Source organism: Sinohyriopsis cumingii, chromosome 10 (assembly GCF_028554795.1).
Source record: "Sinohyriopsis cumingii isolate HCF-2022 chromosome 10, ASM2855479v2, whole genome shotgun sequence".
In the NCBI taxonomy this organism is placed as follows: Eukaryota; Metazoa; Mollusca; class Bivalvia; order Unionida; family Unionidae; genus Sinohyriopsis; species Sinohyriopsis cumingii.
In genome coordinates, this window is record NC_142970.1 from 43178733 (window position 1) to 43198812 (window position 20080).

The 20080-nt window shown below is 38.2% G+C and overlaps 1 protein-coding gene across 5 annotated transcripts in view; it reads right to left on the bottom strand.

Annotated features, from left to right (window-relative positions):
• Positions 1–20080, bottom strand: part of LOC149789940 (uncharacterized) — a 108217-nt gene that overhangs the window by 23226 nt on the left and 64911 nt on the right. For all 5 annotated transcript variants that reach the window (XM_089972016.1, XM_089972012.1, XM_089972015.1 and 2 more), the window contains 2 exons: positions 19001–19413; positions 13129–13377 (listed from right to left, as the gene is read on the bottom strand). In XM_089972016.1, the coding sequence (XP_089828142.1) occupies positions 13129–13377; positions 19001–19413 (662 nt within the window). The remainder of the gene's footprint in view (positions 1–13128; positions 13378–19000; positions 19414–20080) is intronic.

Genomic DNA, 20080 nt, shown 5'->3' on the forward strand with positions numbered 1-20080 from the left:
ATCTAAGACGCCCCCCATACGGATCCGGCCTAAGATTAGCGCGCCCTATTCAAATTTATAATTGTCAAGCGAAGCAAAGAAAAAAAAAAAAAAAATTTTCAGAGGCGTATTTATGTGGGATCAACTACCAGAAAAACCAAACCCCACCGAGACAGGAATAATAAATCTCGATTCAAATACCGGTCCTGGCACACATTGGGTCGCCTACGCGATTAATCCTCGCGAAGTTGTTTACTTTGACTCGTACGGACTAGCTCCACCAAAAGAATTTATCGATTACGTGTCAAAGTTAAATATTCCGATTTGGTATTCGACACTTCCGACGCAGACGTTAATGGATCCACCGATGTGCGGTCCTGAATCAATTAATGTCCTTGATGCAATTTCAAAATCATCCGACCCGTATCATAGGATCGTATTTAAATACGCTGTAGATAAATATCATGGTTGATATTTACGGAAGGTTCCTGTACAGGAAGAAGGAAGTAGCTGACGTCGATCTATCAAAGTTCGCCACGAGGGAGGATATTAATAATCTTCTATCGCTGTCAGAGGTAGATCCTGGCGAAGTTGCTGTTTTTCAGAGCCGCGAAGGAAGATTACAAACCAGCAACGTGAAAATAACAGATATAATCAAGCGAGACGAATATAACGATCGTATTGATCAATTTACTCACCTATCAGAGTCGGTATCAAAATCCATCGCTGATATCGCCGATTTTGTAGCGAAGTTACCCCTGAAGGCTAATATCGCGGATGTGGAAAAAAAGGACAACGAGCTATCAGCAACGTTGCTTCTGAAGGCCGATAAAACATTACACGATGATCTTCAGGACAAAGTGACAAAAAGACTTAACAGGCTAAATAACGATCTTAAAAGACTCGACGATACTTTGACTAAATTTAGTAAAAAAATCGAGGAAGATATAAAAAATTCAGCGATACTTCCTCCGCCGCAAACGAACTAGCAAAGAAAAAAGTCTCGCACGATGATCTTAGCGAAAAGGTAGGAAAAATCAGCAATGACATCACTAACGTTTTCGTCGACATTACCGAGATAAAAACCGTAATGAGTCAGAAAAGCGATAAAACATCGCACGATGATATCAGCGAGAAAACGAAAAAAATCGACGATGATATTACTAAAATTAAAGAGGAAATTGACGTGGTACGTTAATTGGCGAGTCAAAAAGTCGATACATCTGTGTACGACGGAGAAATTCGAGATTTGAACACGAAACTTCTCGACGCAACTACAAAAATTAGCGATATTAACACAAAAATATCATCAGTGAGTCTTGATAAATTAAAACGTATTGTCATACCAGAGGATTTGAGAGAGAGAGATATTGCTGGTGTTATGTCATTTACGATGGGAACGATATTAGATACATGGACCCCCGAAAATAACACGTTTTACCACACCCCGATATCTACCGGTGCATATCGAGTATACGTTTTTTCCAAGGTAGGATTCAAGATAACACCAAGGTCACACAAATGGCACCACATATCCAATGAATTTTCCGGATTTTTAAATATTTTGTTGGAAAAAGGTATCATGGAAATATTTGAGCTAGAACCACCAGATAGATCCACGACGGAACCAACTAATTATTTTATAATTTTCGAATATATTTCCGGAATTCCATTTCCAATAATTGATTGGAAAAATTAATAATAAATGACCGCATCGGACTACCGATACAATCAGGCGCGTTCATGGCAGGATTCGTTAAAAAAACTCCTCGACGAATATCAAACAAAAATAAAAAAATATCAGCGCAGATTAGTTGCCATCGATGTTGCTGTATACGCGGTAAGCGCAGTAATCGCCGGTGCAGGTATAATCTTATCCGCGGTGACAACAATCGCACCAATCGTAGCAACGATAATAATCTCGTCGACAACAACAATCGCTGGTGTTCTTAATATTATCGCAAAAAAATATCCTCATGCACAAACGAAAAATTATCTCTGTACACGAGTAAACTATCCCAGGTCAACGAGGCGTATTCGAAATTATCGTCGTTGCTTTCTGAGAGTCTCAACGACGGAGTTATATCCGATCTAGAATTTTCTGTGATGGTAAATATCTACTCTGAGATTGAACAAATGAATATCAATAATGTCGGAACTAACTAAAATCGTGACAAACACGACACCGCCGATAACAACGCTGATATCGGCAAGCTCAACCAGGCCAGAATTTAGTATCGATTTTCCAATACCAATTAGCGTCAAGGAAATTGCGCTGTCACAGTTACGCGTCTATAATAGCTGGCCCAATGTTAGATCGAAATCATTTGGTAGATTATCATCGAATAATTCGCTTGTTTTTGCCAATAAAAACCGTCTCGATGGAACTCCCGATTGGATCGTCGTTGGCATACCAACAGGCAGTTACGAAATTGAGCAAATCGACAAGGAACTTACCAGTAGGATATCGAATATAACCGGCGATGATAAGCCAGGAATAAAAATATTAGCACACTAACCAACGCTGTCATCGATAATCGAAGTAAAATCGCCATATGTCGTCGATATTTACCAGTCATCGATTAGGACAGTTCTAGGTTGGCCCGAAATCGCACCTCTGGCAAAACCAGAAAAATCTGATTTTATTATTCCAGGTTGGCACGAAGAAGCTCCTCCAGAACTACCGGAGCCAAAAAAATCAGATTTTATCACCGACGAAGGATGGTACGGAAATATCAAACACAAGCCTCTGATCCACAATGCCATCAATCTCATGAATAGCCACAAATTTAACTTGGTGATGTTCGCTTTTACTTTTAGGGACGAAAGAATTCTCTCGTGGTTGCCTCTTCCCAAAATTCCTCCAAATGTCGAAGTCTTCGACGCTACCAACATTAGCGGGATAATATTTCCCATAGATGGTATCTTGGTAAGAAAAACCATCGACGAATTTAATCAAGAACATAAATTACAATTAAATTTACTACGAGAATCCTTTCATGAATGCATCTTAAATAAATCAGGTTCATGTAGCGAAATTATCGAACGCGTGAAGATTTTAAATCAACTCGCGAATGATGTTGAATATTATCATGGTATGTTCATTCGGGCGATAACCGATGATATATCAATTGCCGATTATGTTCTTCCTATTAGCAGCTTCACGTTGATCAGAAATTCAGGAGAAAAACAAAAATTCATGAGAGTATTTGGATTAACCGAGGAAACGCTACCAAATTTCAAATTTCCCGATTATGATGTTGATAAAATGAGAAAATCCGTCACTGATACCATCGATGAGTTATTTCCGAAATTACATGCCGCGTGGACTAAAAAAATACAATCAGAATCAATTCTCAAACACAATAATGATCAAACGGAAGGGGGACGGCATATCTCGCCGGGTATCGTCAATATAACGGAAGTTATCGCGATTTATCTTCACGCGGACGTCGTTGAAGGTAGCTACAACGTGGATTCGTCTGTGTCAGAGCAGGCACAGCAGGGATTTATCTTATATTCGTTTTCACCTAGCGCCTCTCCGGGTTTTTTGATAATAAAAGAGCCAGTAAATCCGTTTTACCTGCGATGTCACAATCGATTATTGTCGAAGATAAATTTCAAACTGACGGACCAGAATGGAAATTTGCTTGATATACGCGGGGAAACACTGAGTATCAACTTGCTGGTGAGATCGTAGAATTGGAATCTAAGATTCTTCAAGTTCTACCCCGCAGAAAAAATGGCCCAAAAAATAAATAAAAACCAGGAAATTTTTCAAAATTAGTAAATTTCTTAATTTTGATGGGGTAAATACCCGTCAAATTGAGTAATTTATATAATTTCGTAAATCTGTTGGGGTAAATACCCGTCAAATTGAGTAATTTATATAATTTTATGTTTTTGATGGGGTAAATACCCGTCAAAATTAAGAAAATTGTACAATTTCAGTAAATAAATTAATTTAGTAAATAATAAAAAAAAATAATAAAACTCGGAGAAATTAAGAAATTTGTGTAATTTTATGTTTTTGATGGGGTAAATACCCGTCAAATTGTGTAATTTATATAATTTCGTGAATCTGCTGGGGTAAATACCCGTCAGATTGTGCAATTTATGTAATTTTATGTTTTTGATGGGGTAAATGGTAGTCAGAAATAAGAAAATTGTACAATTTCAGTAAAATGAATAAACAAAAATAATAAAAATTAGAATTAGAATCGAAGATTCTTAAGATTCTTGAAATTTTGTTTTTTTTTTGTGATAGAATCTTAAGAATCTTCGATTTTAATTCAAGAATCTTTGATTCTACTTTCATCAACCAGCTTTTTTAGCTGCCTGACGCGCGAACTTGTAATTTTTCTCGACTCGTACTCGTCTGATAAACTCGATCTAACTTTTTCTACCAGCGTCGATAATTTAACGAAATCCTCGATTTGATCATCGCTGACAGTCGCAAGCGATTGGTACATCGCAATTTGGATTTTCTTTATAAACTTATATTCAGATGGTAGCGTGTACCTGTATTCAAGTTTCCCTTGGATAATCGTTTCAAATTCGGACCGGATTTTACCTGCGTCCAAATCCGAAGATAAATTTATATTTTTATTTTTTAAATCCTCGATGGCTTCGATGATGTTATTTATATTCTCCTCATTCATTTATATTATGCTTTGTAATCTTCAATTTCAAAAATTTTCGATTTCACCTTCCGAATCGGATATTATCGGAATATAAGAAAATTTGATCCACTCGCCGAATTTATATGAAAATGCTGCATTTTGAATTTTTTCTGCCGCACGTAGCACCGAGGCTTGATTAATACCAAAATACCTTGCGGCGGCGTTCATCGACGTGAATACAATTTCTTCATTTGTTTCTCGATTTAATGATTTTACCGCCTTAGCTGATCGATATCCGCCATTAAATTTACAATTTACACTTTGAGTTACCGCGCGAAGATTGGATAGTTTGTTGTTAAGTTTATTTCCGTCAATGTGGTCGATAACAAGACCGATTTTTATTGGTCCGTGAAAACACTCGTATACGAACCTGTGACAGAAATAAGTTGTACATCTTCGTTTTTTATCATTACCGACGGTAAATTTGAGATATCCAGATCTATTAACATTACCGACTTGATTTTTCGTTTTGATATGCCTAACGACACCATCAGACGACGCTTCGTATCCCTCGATCGTTGGATGAGATTTAAACTCGTGTGTCATTGTTGTTTCTGGAATCGCTGATTTTGGATTCATTATATAATAATTATATGTCTAAATCGTTATTTGCTTTGAATCGATTAATATAATCTTCTTCGCATGTTATCACGGAGGAAGATCTTTTTTCGTAATATCGTCGTAATTCCCGATAATTTTTTCCTCCGCAGGCCAGACACAATCGAGTTTTTCCTCGCGAGCCAACTTGGCAAACTAAGCAACGTTGTGGTCCTTTACTGCCACACCGAATAGCATGTATATGAGCACCGCAATAATCGCCTCTGCAGGATTTGTCACAGAATTTTGTTGAGCCGATTAGTATCCATTTGCATTTACTCATTATAATTTAAACATATGTCTAAAATATAATCGATGGACGCATTTGATCTTGATGAGGCAGAATATAATATTCCTGAAGTTGACCGAGCGAAAAAATAATTTTTCGACGATGGAGCGATTCACACTTGGTCGACTTGGAAAACAAATTCTATTGATGCTACGATGACTCTGGAGCGAGCTAAGAAAATAATCGAGCACATAAAAAACGAACACAAGGAAGAGCGATTTATCTTTGGAATAAAATTTATTGCACAAATGCCTGATGATACCTGGATTATTCGCGATAAACGAGATCCTGTGCGTGGCGGTAAGAAAAACGTTGTTCTCGATAAAAATTCTAAGCCCGGATTATTACTTGGAATCGATGGTCCTTATTATGCTAGATCCTATCCAGCCAGCGCAGTTGTTTATGGAATTTATCGGCTGAATAACAATCCGGACGTAAAAAACCTACCTGCGATGAAAGAATCGCCAATGATAAATTGCGTGGCCGAGCGTGTTATCGAGCACATGAAAAACGCCCGACGTGGATCTGGTTTAAAACTATTAAGGCTAGATAAAATTAATGCGTGGGCGAAGACTGTCGCTATTGGTGCATCGGTGGATGACGTAGCTGCGTTGAGGAAAAAACTGAAATTTCCAATTACGGTGAAAACGTTATCGGGAGAAATATTATACTCATCACCGTATAGATCCCGAGGAGCACCAATCGAGATTGTCGATCACAATTCACATGCGTGGTCACAGTCGGTAATGATATTTCCACGAGATCGTATTGTCAAATTTTATCCCGTGGAATTTTCCACGGCGGATGTTGAGAATAATAATTCCGATGCCATGTTCAGATTTATCAAAAAATTAAGCGCATCTGATCCAATATCGATATGGTTATTTTCGAGTGAAGAAAAATACGATCAATTTATTCTACCATGCGGTGATATTTACAGGGACGAAATATTACACGAGTCGATGAAAAATCTCGCGGTGAAATATTCGTCGAATCCCGACCAGTTGCTAACGAATTGCTTTACAGTTCCGTCTGTGGCCGCTCATGCCGCTAGAGAAAAAAACTCATGGAAGCCTACGAGGAATGAATATCTCGCTGATATTCAACTTAGTTGTATCGAATACGGCCATGGCGGATTGTGGAATACCAAGTACGATTTCGAAGATATGATTTCCGTTGACATGAGCGCGTGTTATCCTGGAAGTTTCCTTGGATATGGCGATTGTGCAGATTATTTTGCTAAATTCGGCCATCCTACCAGCGAGATGACAAGAGTAGCGATTAACGGACCGTTACCTGATTTTATCATGACCGGATTCGCTTGTGTAACGTCGTTCGAGTTTGCTGAAAATTTACATAAAATTTGCTACATTTGGTTCGGTAGGCATTTATCTCAGCGTCGCTGGGTCCCTACGGTGTTATTGAGATATATGCTGGATTCGTCGATGTTAGTGTCGTTGACGGTGAGCGAGGCGATTATATCGTATAGGAAACAGACCGATGTGTGGCTACCGACAGATTGTGATAACGCGAAAGATATAGGAAGAAAAATAATTGGCAAATTTACTCAAGGTGGATCTGTTGATCATAAACACCGGCACGCTAGATTATTTATCAACGACGCCGAGATGGATTTTATAATCGCCGATACGGTATCACGAGGAATATTTTGTAATAGAGAGAATATTATGATTGATGGAGCAAAGTTAGGTACCGTGATTAGCTACCTTGACGGAGAATCAGCGCAATATACGCATTTACGATCATCGATGCTCGCTTATGTTAGTATAAATTTGCTCTCGATGATAAACAAATTTTCTGATATCGCGGTAAGAGTCGCAACGGATTCGTTTTATATCGATAAAAAATAACAAGATAGGCTGAAAAATTTAATCACCGATGGTAGCTCCTGGGGGACGTGGAGAATAAAAAACGAGGATATTCTAGATTATTGCGAAGACGCTGATGTTGAAGATCGCGATGAATTTCATCGAGGTAAATTTGGAGAATCTTCAATTTTGGAATCTTCTGCGGCAGCATCTGCATTTGACACAATTTCACGCAGTAAATTCGTTTACCTAAATGGACCTGGTGGCAGCGGTAAAACAACGCGAGTAATAAACTTATTTACGAACTCCGATATGATTGTGTTGACACCGACACATAGATTAGCGCGAGAAATAAAGCAGCGTGGCGTTAATTCGTGCACGTATCACAGTTATTTCAAGTACAGCGGTGGATCATGGGACTCGGCTCGCATGGGAGACAAATATATCAACAAGATCATTATATTTGATGAGATTTGCACAGTGAATTTAGATATTTTAAAATCGATATTAGCTTGGCTGGGAGGAAAAAATACCGCTGTAATAATGTGCGGAGATCACGGCCAACCTGATCCTATCGATGGTGAATCTCCTCACGAATGGCTCAGAAACTTCGTTGATTATTACGAGGAAATCGACGCTGATTATAGATCTACAGATATTTTGTTGACCGAATTTAAGAAATTGATTCGATTACAGCCGAATAAGATTCAGTGTGACGTAATGAGAAGAATAATCGACGAGACTCCGATGAACGATTTTCTAAATTTGTGGCGTCCCGATCATTTGATCGTTGCTAGCAGAAAAATTATTCGTGATATTATTCAGGAAATGCTATTCAAGCTGCATTGCGAGAAATTTCCAACGCTGCAGGTACCGTTATGCTATAGGCCCGCTAATACTCGACGACAAAATATCGACGTTACTTTGCCATGCGGAAAAGAAAAAAACTTGGTCCTAAATGATATTATCTTCGTTGATATTAATCTTGTTAATGACGCGATAAATGCAGAAAAATCACCGTGGAAATTAGGATACGCAACAACGATACACTCGTCGCAGGGATTGACCGTCGATGGACAAGTTTGGATCGTCGATGATAGAATTTCTTGGTCAAATTTGGTATATTTAGCCGTATCGAGAGTAAGAAAATTATCTCAACTAGGACGAATTCGAGTAAACTACATAAGTGACGCTGGCGGTAGTTGAGCATCTTCGGGGACTATTTGTAATTCTTCTTTGGTAAATCGGCGTTGAGGCGCCAATGAATCTAGGATATAAATCGCTGGTCTTCCTGACGATCTTGTTACGGCTGATATTTTGTGAGTTGTGACGCTCCAGGTTGGGTCGGTTGCTCTTTTTCTGCCTCCTTCGGCCTCGCCTTCTTTATATAAATACCGGACCGTGACGCTACCTAGTACAGGCTGAATTGTGGAATCTCGCTTTAGGGGTATATTCGATTTTGTAATTGCAATTGCGGGTTTCATTGCTATTGTTCGAGTTGTCTCGTTATTTAACGCGTTAATCACATGAGGCAATCTTGATACCCAATCGTGAGACCGATTATCCTGAATAAATTCACGCGCGTATTGGTATCCGAATAATCGTTCTGCGAGCGTTTTGTTGAATCTTTCGACGATAGCTTGATTGTGATGAACACCTACAATACCGCGACGGATTTTAACATTATTCTTTTTCATCAATGAAGTAACCGCGCCAAGAAATTCTCGACCTGGATCAACCTGGAGAAGATTCGGCCATGTTAACGGGGATCGAAAATAAATTTCGTTAAATGCCTTAGCAATTTCCGTCGCTGTTTTATTCGATAATGGCTCTGCTTCTTTATACCTACTAGCGATATCAACGATGGTCAAAACGTATTTGTATGTGACTCCGTCGACGGTATCATGAGGAAGAAACATTAGATCAGCCTGATGGACCTCATTAGGGACACTGACGGTGAAACTTGCGTATGGTATTTTCTTAGGCGGAGGAAGATATATTTGCCAAATTGCCTGTTTTGATAGCCACGATTCAGCGACGAATTGTTTTACTTTAGCAGCTTTAGCGAGTTTGGCAATTGCTGATTTTCCTCGCCAGAATCCTCGCGGAGAATAATATATTTGTTCCATATTATTTACCAGCATCGAATACTAATTTACCTTTCATCGCGCCTTTTACCAGCCAAGTTGCCAATTTTTCTTTGAAATTTTTATTAGGAATCGCGTCTAATGCGTGAATTAGCTTGATATCAGCGAGATGCCTTTGTTGTAGATCTCCGCTGCGATACGCGAGGTCGTGATAGTAACAAGCTCTATCGATTGCGTTTACCGGATCTTCACCCTGAAATGGTTGGTTATTAACGTCGAGTCTGATATCGAGCCTCGTTCCGGGTCCACAATAATTATACCCTGGCAGATGCTTTTCTCCGGGATATTTTGCCCAGGGGGTCCCAGGTAGATTTGTCAAGGAGGCGGCAATGTCTCCTCCGGTTCTAGTTTTTTTTTTTTACAAATCTAAACTTGCGTGTCTTACAAACTTCGCATTCTCCTGCAATTGCGTTCCTGTTATTTCGTGTAACGATTTCGGTTGGATTTATCGTAGCTGTGTGCGTGCGGCACTTAACACAATATAGATCCATTTATTTTAGTAACATGAATGTAATTGATTTTTCAGCCACGAAACGACGCGAGCAAATAAAACATCACGCGACATTACCGAATTCGATTAGAATGATAATCGTCGGCCCGTCAGGATCTGGTAAGACGCAATTGTTATTGAATTTGATCATGCGATGGCTAAAATGGGATAAGTTGTACTTGGTTGCACCATCCGTTGACGATCAACGTTGTTATCAGTTGTTAAAAGAATTTAGCGACAATACCGACGAAGGCACAATCGAATTCATCACAGACATCAATGAAGCTCCATCCGTGGAAAATTTGGACGGCGATGTTAATAATCTTGTTGTATTCGATGACGTTATGCTGGACAAGCAGACCAACCCGGCTAGGATATTCTCGCGTGGCAGACACAAGAATACCGATGTTATTTACGTAACACAGAGATATACGCAGATTCCAAAGGTGATTAGAGATAATTGCAATATTTTATCGGTGTTCAATGGCGTAGACACGCACACGCTGAGAAATATTCATCAGACTTGGTGTAACGGCGACATGGATATAAATAAGTTTAAAAATTTGTTCAGCCGCGCTCAGGCAACGCCGCATGGTTTTATTACGATAAATCTTCACGATCCACGCAGTCGGTATCGAATTGGTCTTGATCAAATTTATTCATGAAAAAGCAGCCCACGTTGCAACAAAAAACAAAAAATTATTCCCTGACTTTTATTTTTCCTGTCTTGGATGCTATATTTTATGACACACCGGCGCGACCACCGATGCACTCAGTCTGAAATGCACGAAAATTAGCTTTCGTAGAAGGCGTTATTTTTGAATTCTGAGGCTTCTACGGAGAAAGTTCTCGTAGGAAGCTTTATTTTGGCTGGACGCACTGGTCTGTTCAACTTCCCTGCTGCTTTCTTAGTCATAGTGCTTCCTCTGAGCGCCTGTTAGTTCTTCCTCTTTATGCCTGTTAGTACTTCTTATGAGTGCCTGTTAGTTCGTGTTCTAAGTGCCTGTTAGTTCGTGTTCTAAGTGCCTGTTAGTTCTTGTTCTAAGTGCCTGTTGATTCTTCCTCTGAGTGCCTGTTAGTTCTTCTGAGTGCCTGTTGGTTCTTCCTCTTGGTACTTCCTCTTAGTGCATGTTAGCACTTCCTCTGAGTGCCTGTCAGTTCTTGTTCTGAATGCCTATTAGTTCTTCCTCTGAGTGCCTATAAGTTCTTCCTCCAAGTGCCTATTAGTTCTTCTTCTGCGTGCCTGCTATATTTTCATCTGTGTGCCTGTTAGATTTTCTCTGAGTGGCTGTTAGTTCTTCTCTGAGTGGCTGTTAGTACTTCTTATGGGTGCCTGTTAGTTCTTCCTCTGAGTGCCTGTTAGTTCGTCGTCTTAGTGCTTCGTCTGAGTGCCTGTTAGTTCTTCCTCTTAGTGCCTGTTAGTACTTCTTAGGAGTGCCTGTTAGTTCTTGTTCTAAGTGCCTGTTAGTTCTTCCTCTGAGTGCCTGTTAGTTCGTCGTCTTAGTGCTTCGTCTGAGTGCCTGTTAGTTCTTCCTCTTAGTGCCTGTTAGTACTTCTTAGGAGTGCCTGTTAGTTCTTGTTCTAAGTGCCTGTTAGTTCTTCCTCTAAGTGCCTGTTAGTTCTTCCTCTGAGTGCCTGTTAGTTCGTCGTCTTAGTGCTTCGTCTGAGTGCCTGTTAGTTCTTCCTCTTAGTGCCTGTTAGTACTTCTTAGGAGTGCCTGTTAGTTCTTGTTCTAAGTGCCTGTTAGTTCTTCCTCTGAGTGCCTGTTAGTTCTTCTGAGTGCCTGCTGGTTCTTCATCTTGGTACTTCCTCTGAGTGCATGTTAGCACTTCCTCTGAGTGCCTGTCAGTTCTTGTTCTGAATGCCTCTTACTTCTTCCTCTGAGTGTCTATACGTTCTTCCTCCAAGTGCCTGTTCTTTTTCTGCGTGCCTGCCAGATATTCATCTGAGTGCCTGTTAGTTCTTCCTTTAATTGCATGCTAGTTCTTCCTCTGAGAACCGCTCATGTGGCCAGGTGGTTAGACCGTCCGCCTCGGATGTGGGAGGTTGTGGGTTCTATCACCGGCCAAGTCATACCAGAGACTTCCAAAAATGGTACAAACAGCTGCCTCGCTTGGCGCTCAGCATTAAGAGGTTAGTGTTAGGACTGGTCGGCCTGGTGTCGGGATAATGTGACTGGGTGGGACATCATGCTACATGTCTGCGGCATGATGCTCCAGTGCCAGACATCACTATAAACTGCCACATTGCAGATATCGTAGCGATATGACTGAAAAATTGTTAAAGCTACGTTAATAATCCAAATCACATCACAAAACATCTTCCTCTGAGTAGCTGTTAGATCCTCTGAGTGCCTGTTAGCTCTTCCTCTGAGTGCTTCATCTGATTGCCTGTTCTTCCTCTTAGTGTTTCCTCTGATTGTCTGTTAGTTCTTGTTCAGAGTGCCTCTTAGTTCTTCATCTTAGTGCATGTTAGTACTTCCTGAGTGCCTGTTAGTTTTTCTTCTTAGTGTTTCCTCTGCATGCCTGATAGTTCTTGTTCCGATTGTTGTTAGTTCTTCCTCCTAGTGCTTCCTGAGTGCCTCTTAGTTCTTGTTCTGATTGCTTCTTAGTTCTTCCTCTTAATTTTTCTTCTAAGTGCTTGTTAGTTCTTGTTCTGAGTGCCTGTTAGTTTTCCTCTTAGTGCTTCCTCTAAGTGCCCGTTAATTTTCCTCTTAGTGCCTCTTACTTCGTCCTCATATTGCTTTTTCTGAGTGAGTATCTGTTCGAGATTTCTCTTGTTGCTTTCTATTGCCTCTTGGAGCTCTCAATAGTTCCTAGTACTATTTCCCAGGACTGGTGTTTGTTACATTAGGTTAGAACAAATTATTACCATAAAAATAAATATATCCCAAGAAAGCGCATTGAAGGGTATTTGTTTTCGCTGTGACAGACAGATGTGCAGATATGCAGAAATATGTAACGATAGTCAGAGACGTACAAATCAATATGTCCCAAATGCAAATACTGGGGGCATAACATAAAGAAACATGATGAATGATATATGATGAAAGCAGATAATGTTATACGCGTGGTTTGCTTTACGTTTCTACAGTATTATTTCCCTTTAACTGTACCTTTTTTCCAGCTGATTTAAGTTTCATTAGTGCTTCTTCCATGGGGAGCCAACTGGTCGGCACTTCCTTACCCCAATAAGGCTGCTCTTTCGCCAGGTGGAAAATCTTGTCTTTCAATGCCTTTAACTGAGGCTCATGCTGGGTGTTATCAATGGCGAGAAATGTCACCAGATGGCGTAAGGCTGGCTTATCATTCAAACTCTGGCAAATTTGTGGAAAATACATTCTGATGACTTCATGTCGCTTATCCTGCAAGGAAAAGACATAAAATCCAGATGAGTTATTTATAGCATGACATGTACTTAGGGTTATGTATAACACTGGATGTACTAAAAGCTATGTGTAGCATGCAACGTACTTAAAGTGCAATTAAAATTCAAATCTATATGAGCTATGTATATCATGTGACATACTTAGAGCTATGTATGGCATGGTATGTGCTTACAACAATGTATAGCATGGGACGTACCTAGAGCTATGTACAGCATGGGATCTACGTAGAGCTATGTAAGGCATGGGACGCACTTAGAGCTATGTATGGCATGGGACGCACATAGAGCTATGTACGGCATGGGGTGCACTTAGAGCTATGAACGGCATGGGACGCACTTAGAGTTATGTACAGCATGGGACACACTTAGAGCTATGTATAGCATGAGATGTACTTAGAGCTATGTATCGAACAAGACGTACTTAAAGATATGTACAGCATGAGACACACTTTGAGCTATGTACAGCACGAGATGAAACGTACTTAAAGATATGTACATGTATAACATAGGATGTACTTAGAGCTATGCAAAGTATGAGACGTACTTAGAAATATGTATCGAATGGAACAAACTTCGAGCTATGTATAGCATGGGATGTACTAGGAGCTATGTATAGCATGGAACGAAGTTAGATTGCGATTAGATTTTCTGTTTACAGGGCTTTAACAAGCAATATATTTAATGGTTACTGATTATGAAATGTCTCTTTAATAAAAAACAAATTATGCAGTTAAACATAATTCAAGCAAGACGAGTCAGGCACCTCTCCTGCATCTGTATGTATGACAGTTAAACACTGTTTGACATTCAGAGACTTTAAGCAGAGACTTTTACACAGAAAAGTGAGCACTATAATGTGCACAGGGAAGACAACAAAGTCAAAATGCAGCACTTAATAAGACGGATGGGTGATAAAATTTGCTACTATATTTCACCATGTACAAGAGAGCAGGCTTAAAATGTAGCATTTAAAAAGAGGGATGAGCAATAAAGGTCAATACATGCAAAACCCAACAATGCTTTATTTCATAAAAAATGCATGAAAAAAGCATCTATCAAACTGAAGATTTACCACTTACAAATTAAGTTAACTGGTATGATAGCAACATTTTGAACTTGTTGCATTTGTTTTTAAAATTGGTTCTCTTGTTACTTGTCTCTTTAAGCAGTAATACATGATGATGTCAATGCTTGCAAAAGAAGCCATTTCCCTGCACTGCCTGCACTATTGCCCCTATGACATCATAAGGGCACTTCTCATAACTAATGTTAGAACTGACGAAATGCATAGTAGATTCCATTAATCTCAGATCACTGATGGAGGGCATGTTATTCAATCCATATCTTGATTATATAGAAAGGATATATCTATCTACGGCCATTCATTTATATCAGGAAAATAGGAAATGGTTTACAACATCCACTTCACTTCTACATGTATTATTTGGAACAAGGCGACAGACTCATGAGGTTAGAATGTTGGAATTCACTTTTTATTTAGAAAATCACTCTTGTACAAATTATAAAACAGTTCATTGGAACTGGAGTGTAGTCTATTCACTGTGTGATAAACCAGAAGTACCTACCCTCCAAAATTCAATACAAGTAGACAAGATACGAAGCAAATGGGAAACTTTAATTAAATGTGATGATCAGTACAGTACTAAAATTGCGCTTGGAGATAAAGTTTTAAGTGTACCCTATACACTGATAGAAATGGCTCAACATGCCAAGAGTGTAAGAAAATTTAAGGCATGTGGTTGGGTTCCAAACCAAGTTGATCACCTTGTAGTAAATGCTAGAGTCATAGTTGTCAATAATCTGTCAATAATTTACCACTTTTACTGACAGAATTGAGTACACATTGTAATGTAGAGCTCACATGATTTTTTGTAACCACACATATCACGGTGGCTTGAGTATGAGATTGCTGCAGCATCTCATGGAAAATAGCTATGCTCACCATGCTTTCTTGCATCTGATGCCAACAACAGAGTGGTTGTGGTCTCGCTAATTTATTGTTTATGACCCCTGCAAGGAAGCATCCTCCAACTAGGTTCAGCGAAAGAGCAAGCGAGAGAAACCGGCAGCAATTGATCTATATCGTTATCTCTTTTGAGAACAGTTTGCTTACGTTTTTTATACTTGAAAAAAAATTATGAACATTTCCTGGATCTGATGAAGATAATTTATGATATATAATGTCAAATCAAATTGTCGTTAATAATTCTGCAAAAATATGTATTTTATGCAATCTTCTCTTTAGTGGTACTTTATCAGAATTTGCCAATTTACAGGTGCATTAATATTCTTATGTCTGTTGCAGTTTGTTCAATATTCTGTCATAATGATCTTATGAAAGTCAGTGCCACTATATGCCCTGCACTGAACAGAACGATAACCATCCAACAAATCCCATTCTTTACTGACTTAAGTGAAACAAGATCGCAAGTTCCGATGGTTACCCAAGAGTTCTCAATAAAATAATGCACGATATCCCTTGACATCCAAGGACAGCATTAAGGACGAGTAATCGATATCAATATTATGCTGCAATTATTGCTAAATAAAACATTATTACAATTTATCTCTATTTTAATTTAGATTGAACTATGTTGCATTGATTAAAATAGTGTCTTTGTACAAACCACAAATGATCCCCAAAGGTCATTCAAGATACATGTATACTTTTTTAAACAAATGCTCATAGGCCAACTAATAACCTAGCATACCAGAAGCCATCAACATGGTTTATTTTCTTTGCTAGCGTCATACGCAAACTGATAACTTATAAACACAGCAACAGCAGTTATGCAGGTTTGTTTTCTTTGCCATTATGTTGAGAATCAACATTGTTTATGGTGATAAAGTAAACCATTCTGTATAACAAGATATTCCATTGTTTGATTCTCATAAAACAACAGTGATTGAAAGAAAACTTTGGGCATGCTCTGAACTACTTACAAAGATGGACCACTCCAGCTGATTAAGTAGATACAGCATCCACCTCGGATGTGGGAGGTCGATATTTCAAGTCACGGCTGAGTCATACCAAAGTCTTATAAGATAAATGGTACTAACAGCTGTCTGTCTCGCATGGCACTCAGCATTAAGAAATTAATGTTAGGACTTGTCTGCCTGCTGTTATGCTAATGAGACTGGGTGGGACATAGTGCTACATATCTCTGTCATGATGCATCAGTGCTAGACATCACTATAAACTGCCACACTTCAGATATTATAGCGATATGACTGACACATTGTTAAAAGCAACGTTAAAAATCCAAATCACACACATACTCCCGTATATTTCAGTTGGGGCGGGGATGGGATGGGGGTATTTTCCTTGTCTGGGGGTTTGGGAATTGATTAAGCTATATTAAAAATCTAAATCAGACATACACACTTACAAAGATGTAATTTGACTGTATGTCATTAACAAAGAGACCCACAGCACCAGATCATATAGCTCCCTCACTTTATAACTAAACCTCCCTCCAAAAACATAGACCGCACTATAAGCAATAGTGCGAGTTACCGAGGGACCTCCAAAAACTCTGCTAGACATCCAAAGAACCGCTGGGTTGAGGGAGGGGGAAACTGGGCTGTTTAATTACTGAATCCTCATTTTATATTTGCGTCGAAAATAGATGTCAATGAAGTGCTTTTTCTGATGATGTTGTTTGTTATTCTGTATAACTGAAATTTATTTTCAAAATGTCCAACATCTAAAAGATCGATAACATGATTCCACATGGTTTCAACAACTAACACGGTGCATGAATGTTTTTGTGTATTATGTCATGGCTTTTTGTACTGTTAAATATTCTGGGTCCTGGAGTGTTAATTTATTTTGCGAAACAAGGAGTCTACTTATCAGGGAACCAGCCTAACTGCTGACATACTACCAAACAAGATTCCTTTTTAATCAAAAACACGCAATGCTTATCTTGTGAGACAATCATCTACGTTGAAACTCAATTTTTGTATTGTTCAATTAGTCAAATATGATTTCACTGCAAGTAATAGTAAAACTTCTTATCATCCTTGAAGATATCTCTATGTGCGAATTCAGGAATTCTCTGAAACTCGTTTTCCCCACAATGGTCTGTATCTGTGAAACAGTTCTTTATATGACGAAGTTATCATTTCATTTGGTTGCCTTGCTTTCTTTGATCACAGTTATGAATGAGTCAGTTATTTTAAAGTAGTTTAATTAGATTACATACAAATTAACATTTAGAACGGGGTTCGGTTGATAACTGAAATAAGGTAACTGACATACGATCGGTACTACTAGTTCTTAAGCATGTAGGATTTGTGTGCCTTTTAACGTTTTTGTTTTATTCCACCGCCTTTATTTCATTCAAAAGACATAAATTAACGTGATAATATAAAAGGATGCCATCTTTTGTATTTAGTGCAACAATGCAACAAATGCTTCCACTAGTCCGATATCAAAATATGGTCGGCACTCAATCAAGTTCTCAGAAAAAAACGCTCGCGAAGATAGCTGTCACCTTAGATTGACACATTTTATGTTTATTTGCAAGAGAACATATTGTATTTATGATGATTACACTTAAAATGATTTAAAAGATAGAACTAGAACACATATTTAAATTGATAAAATAATTTGGTATTTATTTATTAAAGTATTACCGCCACTAGGCGTAAATGACATTTTCATTGATTGAAATTTCCTGTAATATCGCTAACTACGGTATACTAAGAATGTCGTTGGAAAGAAAATATATCAAATTATATGACTTCTTATTAAAATTTGATATTTCAGAAAGTTGATTAAAATGTCCAGGTCCTATTTACTGTTTTCAATGATAAAACGAGCTTTCAAATTATCAAAGTTTCCGTTACCAATTTTGATTGCGATTTTCTTCAAGTTCAACAAATAGAGATACATTTTTTTGGTATTTTCTAGTTTTAAAAATCGGATTAATGTCTGACCCCGCATTATAAATGAGTTCACGAGTTATCAGGGTGCGAGTTATCGAGGGAGTGGTGTATCAAGGTTTCAGAGCAATGTGGTGCTGACAAGCATATAGGTGGGTCATGATAAAACAGTGGTTTATCTTCGTGAGTCAGTTTGGAAACTGCACAATGAAGATGAATCAGGTTTTGAAAGGAGCTTCAAGGAGAGAAAAAGAGCTTCAAGGAGAGAAAAAGAGCTTCAGAAAAGCAATATGAGGATGGGTAACATTGTATGTTTCAAACAAAGAGATACATCACCTTTGGCAATAACAGCCTTGCATTTAATAACCTGCTGAGTCACTCATGGCTTTACTGTTTCATAGTAATTTTAATTGATGACACATCAAACCACACTGGTAATGTATGCACACTGACTTTATATATATATATATATATATATATATATATATATATATATATATATATATATATATATATATATATATATATATATATATATATATATATATATATATATATATATATATATAACACATCAAACCACACAGTCAATGTAAGCAGTACAACCTTTATAGCTGATACCTCAAAACATAAAGGCAATGTAAGGAGAATAAGAAAACTATTGCATTTTAAATAACATTTGTATATACCTCTTGTATTTTATCCACATGTGTACCAACAAGAATCACAGGTGGGGCAGATGGGATGCCAACATCTGGGATTATCAGTGAGGTACTAGCTCCAGGGGATGTTACTATGGTATCGGCTGAGGTGGATGTAGCAGTGATGCCCATTGCTGGGGTTGCCCCTGTGATGGCAGCTGTTGTGGATGCCATTGTGCTGCCAGCTGCAGGAGATCTCACTGTGATGCCAGTTGCAGGGGATGTCACTGTGATGCCAGTTGCTGGTGATGTCACCGTGATGCCAGCTGCAGTGGAAGTCATTGTGATTCCAGTTGCAGTGGAAGTCACACTGATACCAGCTGCAGGGGATGTAACCTGGTAACCATCTGCCTGGTATGGTGAACAACAATGTATTGAATTGAGCCAAACTTCAACCAGTTCTGCAAAGGATCAAAGACAGACATTAATGATAATAATAATTGCTTTGACACTGCCTAACACAGTGGTCCATCTACAGGCAAGTGGGTCATTTTTGTAGCCTACACTACTACAAAGATTATGTTCTATAATTATAGTATTTACTATTCTATACATATATACTCATACTCACACTCACACACACACACACACACACACACACAGATATATATATATATATATATATATATATATATATATATATATATATATATATATATATATATATATCTATCTTGGTTCCATTACCCTAGAAGAAAGTATGGATTCAAATGGTTGTACTCTACAAGAAAACATGCATTCAAATAGTAACTAATGTTCTCATGATCATTTATTTTCTCTAGGATTAGTCTGCCTGGGAAATTTGTTTTAAAACAATTGTCGTGTGCAACTCTCTTCATCCTAATATCCACTTTGTGATGAAAAAAGATAAGAGAATTTAATTTTATTTTAAAAAATGGGGTTTTAGATCACTCTGGTAAATTACATTGATATAACTGTTTAATAATTTAAATTATAGGTGTCACATTTAAAATCTGTTAGATAAAATAGGAGATTAACTGTAAAATACACTTGTGTATAATATAGTTTAAAGAAACATTTCATAGTGTAGTTTAGCTCACTTGATAA